The 17315-nt window shown below is 40.0% G+C and overlaps 1 protein-coding gene across 1 annotated transcript in view; it reads right to left on the reverse strand.

Moving 5' to 3' along the window:
* Positions 1 to 17315, reverse strand: part of LOC117496030 (adhesion G-protein coupled receptor D2) — an 83906-nt gene that overhangs the window by 26977 nt on the left and 39614 nt on the right. Inside the window, exons 22-24 of the mRNA XM_034147706.1 lie at positions 16971 to 17012; positions 12772 to 12825; positions 9393 to 9552 (exon numbers count right to left, since the gene is read on the reverse strand). Coding sequence (XP_034003597.1) covers positions 9393 to 9552; positions 12772 to 12825; positions 16971 to 17012 — 256 coding nt within the window. The remainder of the gene's footprint in view (positions 1 to 9392; positions 9553 to 12771; positions 12826 to 16970; positions 17013 to 17315) is intronic.

Here is a 17315-nt window from a genome sequence, read left to right on the forward strand (position 1 = left end):
TTTGTCAACTTCGCTATTTAAAATGCCATAAGTAATTCAACCTCTTTTCTTTTATGAGCTGCTTTGTGTCCACCCTAACCCTCTGGGATAATGTTATCATGATAAGCCAATAAAAATCAATGATTAAACATGTGTAATTTTCCAGAGACGATGTATTACAATTTATTGTCTCGCTCATCACAGCAGCCCTGGAGCGGCAGACACTCAGTGGGTTACAGCTGAAAGTAAAGGAGGTCATTAAAAGCTATTCAATAAGCCACTGTAAAATTGATCAGGCTATAAAGTTGCTACCCCCCTGCTCCCCAACCACTCCAAACAGGGGAGTGTGGCTGTGTATGATGGAGAGCATGAAAAAAGAGAGAGCGGGAGAGATAGGAAGATAGAGAGAGGAGAAAAAGAAAGAGGAAATTTGAAAAGTAAGATAACATATTAAGTGATAAACAATTTGGAACAAATACAATTATACAGGACGAGCGGAACAGGAATCATTTGCTGACAGAGACCTAACTTTATAATCTCATAGCAGTTAAACCATGTGAGTTGCCATGCTATAATACTATTAAACCATAACACATTATAAATAACACTATACGATGTCTGGTACTCGGTGTACAATAATATTTATTTATTTCCTGTCTTTTCTTTTTAATTTACATTATTTGTGGTGATAGGTTGAACTTAAAAGAGAGCAGATTACATTACACCAACTCTGTAGAAATACATCTGCTTTGCAGGTTACAGGCTCACTGAATGCCTTTTCACCTAGACTTCAGAGTCTGTTACAACTTCACAGCTCGTGGGATAGTGCATTTTTTATTAAGTCAGACAATTTATCCAATATAACGTAAACTGATTTATTTGTCTGCTGACCATCAAAGGTGGTTGTGCACAAGCAAAATAGTACAAGGGCATTATTGGCCAATAGCTTCAGATTATTGCAAAGTAGCAATGAAGTCAAAGCCGAATGCTAATCTTTACAAATACAATTTCCATCTCATCAAAACCTCCAAACAAAAACCATTTACGGGTGATTGAGGACCAACACCTCATGTCACTTGCAAGAGACAGATGTGCACATTGTCCTACCAACTTCAATAATTGCAAAAAAGCTCTCAACATTTTGGAAAATACAACACGACAACCCTCGGAGATTTATTGTTTGACAATGTATATGGACAATATTCCAATTGGGCCTTTCTACTGCGGTCTTAAAAATAAAAATTCAAGAAATAGGTGAATTCAAGTAGCAAAGAGCAGTGCTGTCGGCTAAATCGGTGGCAGTGGCTCGGCAAACTGCGTTTTTCTTTTAACTTTCAATTCTCCTAAGCATCCGTGCTTCACAGCCCCTTGGGCTATTGCCTTTCTCAATCTGTCCCTGGAGAGGCAGGAGTTATGGTCCCTGTCGATTGAGGAGAAAGGGATGTTATTCCCCTGTCACCCTCTGGTCGCACCGCCATCCTCCCTGCCCTGATCTACGGCCTGACTCACCCCCCTTACCCCATTGCTCCCTCCCTCTTCCCCACTTTGCCTCGTCGTAAGCTGTCGGCTATGTCGTTGCTATGGGCTGTTGAGATGAGAACGATGAAAAAATGTTCCTGGGGGGAGGAGGCGGAGGTGCTGATATTGGTTTAGAGGTGCTATTGGCAGCTGCACGATGGTAGTAGTAGGGAATGCTTTAGTACTGTGTTAAGACAGAAAATTGGTGTGTGTGTTTGTGAAAATGCAGTGAACACACAACAATGTATAAAATTGGCCAAATGTGTGATTTTGTCTAAAATATGTTTATATTAAAATATGTAGTGCAGCTTTATACAACACCTACTGCATTTACCTACAAGATAGAGTGTAGTCTTTAGTTAAGAAGGGGGTGATGACGTGACGTGAGGTGTTGGGGGGGGCGGGGGGTAAAGTGTGAGACAGCTTGGCCCAGGGGAGGTGACCTGCGCCAGGGCGCATGCAGGTCCTTATGTGACACCCTTATACTGTAGTGGCGCAGTGACAGGGTTAAACATGAAAGACAGTTACCTGACGTTATGTGTTTTGCTCTGGGTTTGTTTCATATTGGGCGGATGATGGTTACAAATTAATTTTAAACATCAAATATTCTATAAATACATCATACAACTGTTTAAATAGTAGGACTATTTGATTTAATATGGATTTGTTTTAATTTCAGTAAACCCTTACTTCGTTATACTTTTAAAAGGTATCCAAGCAGAATAACTGCAGTGAACAAAAGATGGAAGACACAATGAAGGATGTTTTGACGGGTTTCAGTCAAACACTGGAAAGTGTACAAGTGGCTCAAGATCGGGGGGTTTTAAACACTAAACCTATCTGAATAATGTATATACAGCACTAACAATCCTTCAAAATACTCTCCCAAACCATGCCTCCACCATCTGTTGAAAATGTCTGGACAGGGATAAAAGACAATGATTTCCAAAATGTATACAATCCCTGAGCAAAATAAAAATGTGATATTAATTTAATTTGTGGTTTAGTAAAAGCCTTCTACAGCAAAACATGTGTGAGGGCTTTCTTTTCTGGTTGAGCTGAAAGAAGAACCATCAAGATGTAGGCCCCTTTAAACGACCAACATAACCAATGAACATCAGCACCAACATCAGCATGCTCAAGATGGTACTTCAAGACCTCACAATGCTTTCCATATAGCCATTGCGCGGCCTCTCTTAGCTACTATTGTACCTTAAGCAAATCTTGTTTGTGAGGGTCTCTCTGGGTGAAGGAATAAATAAATAAGCAGATAAATAGATGAATAACCCAGAGGAATGGGAGCTCATGCGGCTTGGCCATCCATCATATATCCTATTACCACGCATTCAGCGGCACCTGCAGTATGTATAATGCAGTCAACCTCAGTAAGCAGATACAAATTCAACTCCTTTCCTCCTCAATTTGTTATATCTGACAACGCCAAAGCTTGTGCCTTGTTGTTTATTTGAATTATGAATAGATTCCCTTCACCAGACTGTGTTCTGTGCGTGCTAGCGTGGCGTTGTTATGCAGAACAGCTGCAGAAAACAAATTCCAGAAGCCTAGTATGCTTTGTAGCGGCTGGGCGAATATGCATAAACAGTTGCGCTTAAAGCCACTTAAGACCAACCAAATGGGCTCAATATTTCATCTGTGGGTCTGTTTCTTGTGATGAATTTGAAATGCCAGAATGTAGTATGAGGGCAGAAAACGCAGTCGTTTAAGTGTTTCAAATGATCAAAGATTGTTTCTGAGATTTTTCACACAGCAGTGAGAAATGGTGCTTTAACTGACAAATTAAATCTTAATTCCTGTCACAAAGCTCTTCTCCTTATTTAGCCATGACACTTGTAACCATGAATATCATTCACAAAATGAGAGCATGAAAGGAAAGAAGGAAAGAAGGAAAGAAGGAAAGAAGGAAAGAATAGCTAGTGAGTAAATACAAATAAACAAATCAGATGCAAGAGGAAAAGAGAGAGTAAAAGAAACCAAGCGGGAGAGAGGAAGAGGAATGTAAATACATGGCAAACCCGGAGCACATTTTGACTGTTGCCTGTTTGTTTGGGTATTTACACTGAGGCTACAATCAAGTCCTCAAAGCTTCAGCCCACATGACAAGAGCCCATTTCATGGCCGCATATCCTCTAAACAGCCAAATCCAAATCTCAATCCGCACTCACACAGACACACACGAACACAAAACCCCAAAGTCGTTTCCACTTATTTGTCCATCACTTCGAAATGCAAAATAGATGCAGGGAAAATCGTCATCCTTCATTTGTGCGTAGAGAGAGGGCGGAAGAAGATGAGTTGTAAGGAAGTGATTTCTTTGGGACTTGGCTGAACTTTTAAGCCCTGTTTGGTTTGAGCAGATGTAGAATTAGTACACATCACTTTGCATCAGCGAGACATTGAACACAAGCTGCTGCTCAGGGGCCAAATACCTCTGTGTCTCACATACACACCTTACCTTTTCTGTGATCTGCTGTGGTCATAATCAATATGATGTCAATTCCCAGAGCAGAACATTCGTATTACTATTCTTCCTAAAGCATGTTTCATGTCTCCAAATACCAATGGCGAGTTACAAACCGCTGAAACTAATATAAAACATAAGCAGTTTTCAACTAATGAAAAACAATAGGGAAAACAAATGTTTACTTGCCCACCTTGAGCTACAGTAACATAATGCATTTAACTTGTGTTTTTTAAATTGTGTTCGGTAAATTATGTCAGATTTCACAGTAAACATTTCTTGCTATGTTCAAAACAGATTGAGATGTCAGAATACAGTCATCCTCTGTTTAGAAGAAACAATACAATAGGATTAGGGGGGAGGCTGTGGCTCAGTGGGATAGTGCTCTGAACTTAGTGCGCTGAACTTTGAATCAGGGGGATAGCAAGTTCGAGTCCCACTGCAGTCAACATGTCGTTGTGTCCCTGGGCAAGACACTTCACCCCAAAATGGCTCCTGTGGGGATTGTCCACAGTACTGCATGTATGTAAGTCGCTTTGGATAAAAGCGTCTAACAAGTGACATGTAATGTAATGATTATGGGTGTTGCAAACAAAACAAACAATAAACACAATTAATGTTATTCCCAATTATTTTGACCTTTGGCCTTGTATAATGGTCTGCAGAAGTGGACTTCAGAAGTGGACTTGCAAATAGATGAAACAGCAAGCACTGAGATGAACTTGCCACAAACATGCTGTCATTACACAGGGGGAATATTCCTTTTTACATTTTTGGAGCAGGGGATCCTGTTGCATGTCAATGAACTGGACTAAACATGCATGACAAGTGATGGTGTGTGTATGGAGGGAGGCAAAGGGGAGTCAACCCCATGGTGGTGTCAGCGAAGGATCTGTGTGTAATCTGCAGAAGATGCATGCAATAGACCGCCACACTATTTTATCTACAAGGCCCCTAATTGCGATGGATGCTGAAGAACACATGTTCGGAAGAGAGGAAGGGAAAGGGTGTCAGATGTCAGCAATGTGCAGGCATATGGTTCCTACAAGTTGGGTTACGTAAACTGGATATGACACAACAAATCAGGTTTGCTATTATGAACTTGTGAGGACTGCATCAAACTGCCTTATACTGTATCTTTTCCTAAATAAAGTCAGTCCCCTCTGTGTAAAGAGATTCTGAAAGTTTCAGGAAAAAATACTTTTTTTCCTGATCCATTTATATAAAAACCTGTCTGAAAATGAGCTGATCAGATTTTGTCCACTTTATGATGTAACGATTTTTTGGCTTGTGTAACCATTAGCCAATAACCAACCAAGGCAGTGGCGAGCCGTCAGGGCCCTCTAGGCCCTCTCTGAGTGCCTAAGATATTCTACAAAATAATATTTAAAAACATTAAACATTTTCGAATCATAAATCTATCGATTAGATTTATGATTAGAAAATTATAAAAGTAGGGTAGACAAGTGGCTATTATCCGGCTGAACAAAACGTGATCTGTCTCTTCAATTTGTGTCAACCACAGACCTTATTTCGAGCTATTTTCCAAAATCCTATGGAGAAATTGCATTTGTTTTTGTCGAAGGAACCGGAAGGAGTTTACTTCCGGGTTTTAGGACGCGTCACTGTGGCACTCTATTCCGCTGAAGTATACGCTGTGACGTAATAACTATTTTTTTTATTTTTTTTTCGAGGGAAGGGGTGGGGGTCAGAGGGCCTAGGTATAAAAGTCATGGCTCGCCACTGAACCAAGGTCAATATCACCTGAATCTCATCCTAGTTACATTGTGTTCCTTTTAACCAAATATCTCACAGAGGGGCGTTGGGAGTGGCTCCTTATTTTCATCTAAAGTAAAAGACAGAGAATCAGCACTTTTGAAACAGGGCTGAAACAGAGGGGTTTATGAGATGCTACAATGCATGATCTGTTTGGTATTTGGAGCCAAACACTTCAGAGACATGTTTTGTATATATATATATATCTGAGACTATAATATATTGATGAAAAACAGTATAATAGGGGACCATTAAAGCTAACATAATTGTGACCATTACATCGAGATAATATAATGACATTAAGGATAGGTGCCATCACCATAGCAGAGGATAACATTGGAAATTAAACAGTATGACATTTAGCCCAAAAACAATACCTACAGTTCTGTCAAACCCTGGATGAAGCAAAAATGGTGAACCCAAAACATGAACCATAAAAGATAGAGAACTGCTTGGCCATCTTTGTTGGTTGAGAAGGAGGCTTTAACAAAGCAAGAACACGACGTGAGGTAACATGAGTGATCCAGCATATTATTCCCGCTTTAAAGGACTCATAACCTTCAACTCAGCCATTGTATGGGGCCATCTCATCAGGAATGCACCACTCATGCACATACACAAACACCCACACAACCCTTCCCCTTTCAATTCAAATCCCCCCACAGTTCTCCCCCTATTCCTTCATTATGCACTTGTCCTTCTCTTGTGCTCACAGCAAATATGTGCTACTTTGTTCACATTTTTCACCATGTACCCTCAACATAATCCGCTGTCTGCCTTGGACATTTGTGCCAACCAACTTAAGTAAACAGAAAGATGGAGACGACATAAGAAGTGGTTGACCTTGTACATGAAAGCTACCACTATCACTTAGGAGATGGTGTGGTTATTGTTAGGACAAATGGGGCCCATCTGTTTGTTTGTTGTTTGTGCTTGTAAATGCACCACTTCCCAAAATGAAAAAATCTGCTTGTTCTGTACCTGGCATGGTTTTGCTAGTTTTTTCTGGACACATTTTATGAATGCTATTTGATTGAAATTGACGGATAGAGCAAACATAATCATTTAGTCTTGGTCTAGGTGTTTTTTGTTCATATTGTAAATAAATTGTATGAAAATGTTGATGTTTGACTGAAACTGTCCACTAGCCCTTCACTCTATCATCTCTCCCTTCAAGTTCATCAAAATAGCCCAGTACAAAAACGAATATTTATTAATATTTACGAGTATATTTGTGTGAGTTGGGCGCAACATGATGATAGGTTACAGTGAATTGAGAGTGCATGCTTGCCTGTGTGTGCCCTGCCAGAAGACATTACGCATACAGTAGATCTGGTTTGTAGTGTATGAGCATTCGGCCGCCAACCCATTCCCAGCACTCAATCACACGAAGCCCATCGCATTTGCATGTTGTAGCATTGAGTCGGGAGCAGATTGGAGGTGTAGCAAATGGGCTGAATAATTTCACCTGACAATCAATTATTGTTGAAATTGAGTTACATCAAAAACATGATTTCTGCTGCCGAGTTTGATTTGTCAGGTTTCATTGGAGGTTCATTCAGTCAGTCTAAATGTGACGTAGGGACTGATTTAACTACTACGCGCTGAGGGAATGAACGAGACAGTAATAGTGTTGAGGACCATGCAAATCACCTGCAAAGAAAACCTTGTAAATCCCAGGCTGGGAAGTGCACAAAGCCGCAACAAGGAGCAATAACACATGGCACACATACTATTCAAATGTAAATATCATTATTGTGCAAGTCATAAACCATAACCCAGTTGACTATTTTAAAGATGAAGTTGATGTGCACCATTATATATGTAATTGTTCTGTTTCATTGCCAATAAATGCAACAATGTATTCACACTGTCTGCCGTGTCTTTTCTATTATTGTCACCGACAAATTTATTGTTATTTCTATAAATCTCTGCATAGTTATTTTCTCATTTAATTCAGTCTATGATTTCTCTGTTTTTATCACTTTTATAAAGTAAATAAATCCTGGTTAAAATATAAAAAATGCAGTCAATGCGGCATCAACTAGGGCAACAGAGCAAGTGACACTAAAACCGGCTTTAAATTACAGAATGAAATCAGGGGTCGACCTCTCCCTCTTTCTTTCCCTGCTTTGAAACTGGTGTCTCCAATCTTTTTCCACGACCAAATGACTCTTAACTCTGCTGAGTGTAGCATGGGTCAGGCAGCTAGATTGAAGCCAGGGTGTCTGGTTAGTGTTCAGGTTTAACAGGAGATTTCTGATGTCTGATTTCACTCAACAGGCCAGCCGCTACTCTCTGAGTGCCTTGCAGTAATGCTTTGCAGATATGCCAGTGGAACAATGGGGGAATATGTGCTCAGCTAAACTCGGTTCAACTTTATTATCATTTTAAAGGCTGTTTTCTTAAATTTTTACAACATATTTATATCATTGAAGGTCGACTTTATTAAAAAATACCTTTTTTTTTTTTAAGAAATAGAACCGACAGCTACACAAACTAAAGCCTCCAAAATAACCATTACAATACTTACACCTTTCAAAGAGTTTCAACAAAAATCCAATGTTAGAAATATAATAAAGACTAACTGTAAAATGTTGTCCTATTAGACGACATTGGTGTAAGCTAGGTGTAACAAATAAACTGCAAATCAGTGCACATAACATGTTTAAGCAGAGAAAAATATATAATTTTTGCAAGTGGATTTCATAAAGACCTGAATAAAAAAAACATGTCTTTATGAAAACATACTACCTCAAAAGATATGAGAGGAGTGTGTCCTTGGAACTCAAGTCATTGAGTGGGATTCAAGCAGTAGATGTTTGGCTGAATTAGGTGCAGTTTAGCCACCCACATATTGTGCACACACAGGCCACACATGAACTGTCAACACTTGAACTGTCAATTGAATGAATCGGTGAAAAGGCTTGGCTGCATGCGAGGTACTAAACTCTACAGTGAAAATGAAAAACCTTTACAGCCCAAACTACAGCTTCTAAACTGAGATTTTAAAAAGCGAGGCACCAGATGCGGCCCTATTGAAAACAGAGCGAGCATTAGGAAGAAAAAGGTAGATAACCATCAAAATAATTCAATTAGCCTGTCATTCTTATATATTCAGATTTCATCTTGAATTCACATTTCTTTGAAAAAGCACATGATGGTTGGCCTTTTTTGTTCTTTTGATGTGCTGGAGGACTTGTTGTGCTTTTTGAGAAGCAAGGACAGCCGAAACATAAAAATTAGCAATCACTCTTGTGAATTGCTAATATGTTCAGTTCCAGAGATATCTGGTTCAAATTCTAAACAACGGGAAAAGGTAAGGTAAATTGGAGATAGTAGTAAAAATCTTAGAAAAACAAAATTCCCAAACAGTAATTGCAATTAAAAGTAAGACAGACACTTAGAACAAGTGTTTGCTTGGTTCCAGTTGCACCTGAGCAAAAGGATTATATAGCGAGCAAGACAGATTGCAGCAAATACTAGGGTTCTGTATAATGCTGGATTATTTGGTTTTGCCTTATGACTTGATCTTCTTTAAAATGACAAAGACAATTCTGCACCATTTAAAGATACTTTTTTAAGCAAATGTATTGACAGGAAAAGCACAGATTTGCATTATGATGGTATGACAACTCACCTCTGGTCCTGTCTTCCTCCTTCCCCGGGCTGGGGGTGTTGCTGCTAGTGTGGTACTGGGTAGGGGTGGCCTCCTCCTCTTGGCTTGGGGTAGTTCCTAGCGGGAAACTGACAGGACGAGAGCTGGTAACTGAGCTGGACGGTCGGGAACTGGCGCAGTTCTGTAAGAAATGAGACGGCAATATCAGCTACATGGGATCACAGGAAAACACAGTCAATGGACAACTTTCACGACAGCTGATAAGGACAAAGATATCAAGTCCATCCATTCTTTATTTGTCAATTATTGGTGATGCTAATTAGTAAGACATTTTTTCTCTCATCACAAACAGCAGCCTCATTTTCACTGGCTGTCTTTGTTGTACTACGATAGGGATTTATTAGTGAAACACTTTCAAATTGTGTTTTCTTTTTATAAATCCACATGATTTAAAGATGCCTCTGAGTATAAAAATGTGCTCTTTTATATGTTCTTTAATGCCATCCACCTGGCAGAGACTGCTAATGAAAAATGATTTAAGATTTAAGTGCTCATGTTAATTAATGTGCATTGTCCCTTTGTAATAAAAAATCCGTAATATAATATTTCGCATTAAAGAACTTATAAGTTAGAGGGATGATTTTAACATTTTAACTTTTTTGCTCAAAGTTCTTCACCAATAGAATACATCTCATTAAGCAGTCACACTTAATAATGAACATAAATAGACATCATGGGCTATTGTAGATTACAGTATTGTCCTTCCCACAATTCCAGGATAAAACCTGAGCAGCTGCTCTATGAATTTAACTCAGAGGCCTCCTTGTTTCACATAAGCACACGCATCATCCAGCCAGACCAAAATAAACGGCAATCACAGAAAACCCATTTGTTTGCACAGCTCTCAAACAGACTGAGGGGCTTCAACAGGCTCCAGGGCTTCTTATATTTCATACTGTACATCTATCGGGCAGGAATGCCTCCACACTGAGGGCCTGCCATCCTGGCTGCTTTTGTGTTGTGGAGGTCTAGCTTCAGTGAATGTCATACACACATGAGTGGAAAGAGATAAATACATGCACTGCTATCAGTTGTTGGAAAATATCTGTTTTCAGTTCAATACCTTTTTTAGAGGCTCAATACTGACTCCAAAAAACTCCCTGCGTACTATATGTTGTCAAAACTTGAATTAAGATAAAAAAAACGAATCCGCTTCCAAGTTATATCTATATTTCAGTGGTGTCAGGGGCACAGAGTATTGGGGGGGGGGGGGTTATTTGGATCCTGCAACTGACAGCTTTATTTCACAAAGCAATCTGGCTGTGTGTGTACAAGAAGGAGGTCAGGGTGGGTCAGGAGATACTTGGTATCAAACAGGCAGTCAACGTTTGTGTGTGTATGTGTGTGTGTGTGTGTGTGTGTGTGTGTGTGTGTGTGTGTGTGTGTGTGTGCGTGCGTGCGTGCGTGCGTGCGTGCGTGCGTGCGTGCGTGTGCGTGCGTGTGTGTAATCCCCCCCTCCCATCCTCGAATATAAAAAATCTGTGCGGGCGACCCACGTCCATATAAAAGTGCTCCAAAAGGAAAAGAAGCGGGCTAAAGAGGTTGACAGAAGTGTGGGATATGGAGCGGAGAATGTGTGATTAGGTTTGGTGGAATTTATATGAGAGGTCATCAAGGTCAGAGGGGAGTCACATCACTGTACCAAAAGCAATATATAGTTCCTATATTATTCAAATTATGTCATGTTTTGTGCTAGGTCAGATACAACACATTTAATCTGATTTCAGGTGCACTGTTTATGATACAGTTAATGGCTCTTATTGTGTCGGCCTGGTGCTCGACCTTCCTTAAAATAAATCACACAGGATCATCATACACATGTTAAAATATCTAACACGTATGGCTTAGTATAGACTGTTTATCATGTTGGTGATGATGTTTAAAATAGGACAATACCATTTTAAAATTATTTAATTTTGGTAAAATATTTCTAAATTGCAGTTGCAGTGAATTACCCCTTTGGGTTAACCCTTCAAACCCTGCAAATAATGCAAGATAAAAAACCCTCTATTTCCGACAAGTGCCATTCGTCTTCAAATGACCCCATATGCAGTAACACCGCCAAAGCCTCTTTATCCCTCAGCCGGCAAGGCACGATACCCAATCCTATGTTTTACAACAAGGGGATATATAGGGGCATGTGCGGTCAACTAGAGCCAAATGTCTCCTATCTAACCAAAGGACAGGTAGATACAGTATTTCAAGCAGGATTTATGGCACAAAATAGCATTAGCTAGAAACCGTCAGGCGGCGGTGATGGCTAAAAAACGCATTCTGGTAGCGGAACCCGGCAAGATTGGAAAATTGCCACCACCAGAGGGGAGAGGAAGCAGTAAAAATGACGGTATATGGGGGGGCCTCACTGATAACATGAGCAGACAATATATCAGACTGCACCTGGTGGAAAGGGGTCTCAAGGGGCCCCCCTAAATGACCCGCCCGACACACTCACTTTAATTTATCTTTTTATTTATTTAATTTCTTCTCTTCCTTACAGTGTCCAGCCCTGAGGTGGGGGGGGGGGGGTCAGAAGGAAGTAGGTGCGCCCTGATGTTTTAAAAAACCAATCTGCCGTCAGAAATGGTTTCATTCCTACTTCAATGACCTGAAGTGTGTTAGGGTGGGGAATATTAGGGGGTACATATGTGAGGGTCAGGGTGCAGTGGGAGGGGCAGGACGAAGTGATGCCGGCCAAAGAGGAGTGGAGTTAACGTGATCACTCATAAGGGACAAGATGCATTTTATGTGCGTGCGTGTGTGTCAGATGGCGGGGGCAAAGGAGATCTATAATTGTCTGCGCGTGTGTGTGTGTGTGTGTGTGTGTGTGTGTGTGTGTGTGTGTGTGTGTGTGTGTGTGTGTGTGTGTGTGTGTGTGTGTGGTATGTGCCTGTTGGTGTGTGCTAGAGACTATTAAGTACTTTTAAAGTGCTTTCCGCAGCCTACAATATGATCTAGCACACACACTCATACACACCCACACACTCACACACAGAGCATCGCATCGCCTCAGCCAAACAGCAGCGTCCAACAAGGTATAAATACTGGCCTGACACTTTAATGTCGGGGGACGGCTTGTCCTGGATTAGAAACTTGTAACCCACCGTGGAGCTTGACATTGCTGGGATGAAGGTGCTGCAATAAGCAGGGTGAGGAAGGGGGAGAGCTATTAAGGAGGGTCTATGTTTGATGTATAAGGGCATCTAACATGGACTGTCTCCTAGTGAGAGGCCAGCAGATGTTCAATGTTGCTTATTGGCCAGCTTTCATTGGCAAGGAGCATTTCACAACAAGTAACAAACTCACACACACTCTTAGACCCAGCAATGAGAAGATTACGTACTGAAAAATTAAGCGCCTTTCTCCTCTCCTTGATCCTGTTGACCGTGCTCCGAACCTGAAAGAAAAGAGAGAGAGAGAGAGAAAGGGTTAAGTATGTCTGACACGGCACTCAATGAAACACACTTACAATGAGCGACCAAAGAGTAAAAAGGAGAAAGAGTATGTGTAAATAACAAATTTGGACCATTATTTTAATGTAACCTACAGCTGTTGGGGAGGTGTGTTTGTGTGAGTGTGTGTATGCGCGCGTGTGTGTGCCTGAGAGAGAGAGAGGTGTTCCAGTATGTCCCAGTGGCTAATGGGACTTGAAAGTGACACATAGAGCAGGCAAACTAAGGAGACGACTTCAAGCTATCATCTGTCAGCATAGAGCGCCGGGACCAACAAATGGAGCTATTGGAGGAGAAGGGACCGCCCTAGCAGAACAGATTACATTTTTACACTTCGGATGAAACAGTGTACAGCATGCCTTCATTTGACACACAATACCAGACAAGCATTTCATAGATTTTAGAGAACAGTCTTCAGGTAGACAATTTCAGTAAACACTTGTTTTAACTCACCTCCAACATTAATATGTAAATTAATCATTGTTTACTGAACTCATTCATTTTTTGTTCAATTGTTATTATATACATTTTTAATTGAATACTTTTGAAAATGTTAAAATAAAATAAACAATGCATGATTTTTGAAATACTGTGACAATTACAAAAAAAGAAGGATCATTGCTTGATGAGGTCATTATTTGTATGCCCTTTAACTTTATTTAAATTACATTTATCAAAACATTTTTAAATGTCATCAAAGTACTTATGACAAATGACTGTGTTTAATAATATCAACTGACATCATTATTGTGTAATTAATGTCACAGGATGCAAATAATCCAGGGTTTACATTTTTCTAATGTGTTTATTGAATAAAACTATGCATTAATGAGGCAAACAAAACTCATTTGCAAATAAACAAAGTGTTACTAGACAGACCTTTTATAAAATCAATAATATTCAAACCAGGATTAAATCTGAAATAGCGCCAATGAAAATAAAGGTTATTTGTATTTTTTCTCACGGCAATAGTTATGAATGAATGCATTTTCCTGCTAGAATTGTAGATGCATTAATTACAAATAAAATGTAATAGGTCTGCTGAATATTTGTCAATTAAACCATTTAAAAAATATATATTATTAATACAAAATTGCAACAACTTCCTATTATTGTTACAGTAAACAAAATATCAAAATACACCAGCAGGACTCAGTGTGTTGGTAGCAGCTCAGTTAAGTAGGATGAAGTCTTCTATGAAAAGCCTTTGGCACTTATGAGGTCTGTGTGTGTGTGTGTGTGTGTGTATGTGTGTGTGTGTGTGTGTGTGTGTGTGTGTGTGTGTGTGTGTGTGTGTGTGTGTGTGTGTGTGTGTGTGTGTGTGTGTGTGTGTGTGTATACGTGCACGTGCACATTGTCAGCGTTCACTGTAAATTTGTAGCGGATGGGCACTCATCACTACAGCCCGTCCCAGCCCAGCCCACCACGTTAGTGAATATGCATTATGGCTTATGGCTTCATTAAGTAGCAGCGTGTTATAAATTATGACACCGCACTGAACACACACACAGTCTCAGAGACAGCATGTGTATACAGAGGATGTTTTGCATACGCACCAACGTTGAAGGGCCACATAATGAAGAGAGCCCAAGCCTTGTGACAGCACAGAATCAACAGCACCAGCATCATGTTTCCAAAACCCTCCTATTGAAGGCAGAAGGCCTTCAACGCGGTGCAGACGTTGGATAGACACCGTTTTTACACAATTTAATGGGGAAAGTAAGTCCTGGGGATTCCATTGATATCCAAAGCAGCCGGCGTGCTGAGGCAATTACATGACACAACTTAATTAATCATTTGACAATGAGGGGAAGGGCATTGTTTTAGATGATTGTTATGTGTTTAAGGGGTTTTGCGCACACTCAAGGTTTCGCAATGATGCAAAGCGTGGTTCCCCATGTAAATGGGCGCTAAGCGATTACCATATGAAAGCAGCACGCCCAACAACACCTGCCGACATCCTTGGAGCTGATGGAAATAAAAGGTCATCAAAGCATAGAATTACAAGGTGACCACCAAGGAAAAGCTAATTGCAATGAATAATGGAAAGCTATTGTAAGGTAATTAGCAAAGTAAAAGGCTGCATTTTAGGGTAATAGCAGCAAATGCAGTATGACTTCCATATTGGTAATTATTGAGCGTGGAAACCAACCTCATGAATGAAGCATTTTTTTTACTTAGATGCAGTTGTTAATTTCACACCTTTTTTAACATATCAAAGCGAAATGTATTCACGCTAAGATGGATAAATAATATGTGTTCTACCCAGTTAACTACTAACAGCAACTTCGGAAGGTTTTTCTTTACTCCATGGACGTATGTGTGTGATAATGTAATTTAATGATGTGTTACCATCTACTGCCATACATGCATGTTAGCTTCACTTCCCTGTCTAATATTTGCCTTTCCCTGACACTCTGATTCCAGGGAAGAAACATTCAAACTTTTGATCATTCCCATTTAGTGTTTCAGGATTTCTTTTATTAGGCAAATATTTCCTTCCGAGTGTCAGAGAGGGTGAAACCTGAAGCCAGCTGTGCTCTCTCTCACATGTTTGAACAGTTAAGGACCAAAAGGAAACGCAGGTTGAGGGAAAATAAAAGAAGCATCTTAGAAAATATGTTAAGAGGAAAAAAAGAAAAATGTGTGGATGTGAATAATTTCTAAATTACGGATCTTTTTTCAACAATAACAAAGAAATGTGGACCTTTTGAAAACTGGAACATGTACATGAGCAGCACCCAGGGTCAAGGGCAACCGGAGTGTAAGAAATGAATTCCCAAGTAATAAAAACGCTACTTAAGCAAGATTGAGGGTGTAGATTTATTCTAAAGCACCAAGGGTCAGTCTTCCCTGTCTCTGCATTGTGGGCGCATCACCTATGAAACAGGGACATCTCTTCAAACTATGGAGAACATATGGGTGAAGAAAAGAAGGAGAAAATGGGAAATAACAGGAAGTGAACTTGTTATATGTGAGTTGTCCTCTTTGATGGTCAGACTAACAGATGTGATGATGAAAGAAAGAAAATAGACAGAAAAAAGGAGGGACTAATGTAATACTGACCATTATATTTGCAGAGCTGCATAATATATAACTATGTTACACAGATATTTAAAAAAGCTGCTCTATAAGGTGATCATGACCTTTTACATTAGGTCAAAGCATTGATCTTTTACAGTCAAAAGCAACAAGAGGTTATTATTGTATTATTATCAAATAATGTATGTTTTGATCAAATGGTAGCTTTATAAAACATTTCTGCTATTATTATATAATTTGTCGTACATTTCAGGGATTGTTATCATATCAGGGTGAGTTTGGAGTGCTTGAGAGAAAAAAAAAAAAAAAAAATCTAGATTTCCTCTTTTTCCTTAAGTTTGTAATGGCAAGTTGACCTCAAGTAAAAATAAAAGTGCTGTATTTTAAGAGGGCGCAGATGCAAAATCACACATGGAAATCTAAACGTAACCCTATTTACATAGACTAAGAGCCACATTTGACCAAGAGGGATTTTCATGACTTGAGTCTCATCCATTAAATTGTACCCCTCTGTCTTTCGTCTCGGCACTCAACCAAACCCTCCACCCCTACACAGCTAAGGCGCATCTAAATGGTAATAAAGCGGCATCTCAATACAATATGTCCTCCTCCTTCATAGCATATTGTTGATTACATATTTTTTTGTTTTTTCTCCTATGGTTTCTGCTTGGGGCCCTCCAAAGCCCTGGCCAGCAGCTTTGTCAGGATGCTAAATGGAGGGCCGTGAGTTTAAAAACTTAAAGAGGCAGTGAAATATTAGCCAATGTGGGTGAGGAATGAGTGGCTGAGAAGCGCGGCGTGTCAGTGTTTAATGGTCGGACTCGGATGCATATAAGTTAGTCCAAGCATGAAGGGCAGTGGGACGCTCGCGTGGAAACGATGTCCCCTCCCCTCCTTCCCATCCCTCCTCCCATCCACAGACGCGTTCACACACATACACACTTGTACTGTCACACCCCACCCACACAGCTTTTAAGCAAGGAGCCCATCAGAAACTTGTCATTTCTCTCATTCACTCCGACAGCCTTGAGACACAATGCAGACTTACCTCTGTGTTGTACACCCCATATATCAGGAAGATGAACAGGCCCTGCAAACACAGACAAAGAAAGAGCGAGAGAAAGAAAGAGAGAGAGAAATAAAGAGAGAGAGAGAAAGAGAGAGAGGAGGACAAAGTTGTTACAGTTGTTCTCTCTCTTATCCTCTAGTAAACCACAAAAGATAAAAAGTAATGAGTGGAGCAACATGTTCGATTAAGCTTGATTTCTACTCTTTTCTGGCAACACTGAGCTGAAGTAGACTGTAAAGTAATTAGACAAGAAGAAAGACTTGAAAGAGTCCAAATTGGGCCACCTCCACAATGTTCAGCTTGTGTTGGTTCCGTCTACATGTT

Source organism: Trematomus bernacchii, unplaced genomic scaffold (genome assembly GCF_902827165.1).
Source record: "Trematomus bernacchii unplaced genomic scaffold, fTreBer1.1, whole genome shotgun sequence".
NCBI lineage: Eukaryota > Metazoa > Chordata > Actinopteri > Perciformes > Nototheniidae > Trematomus > Trematomus bernacchii.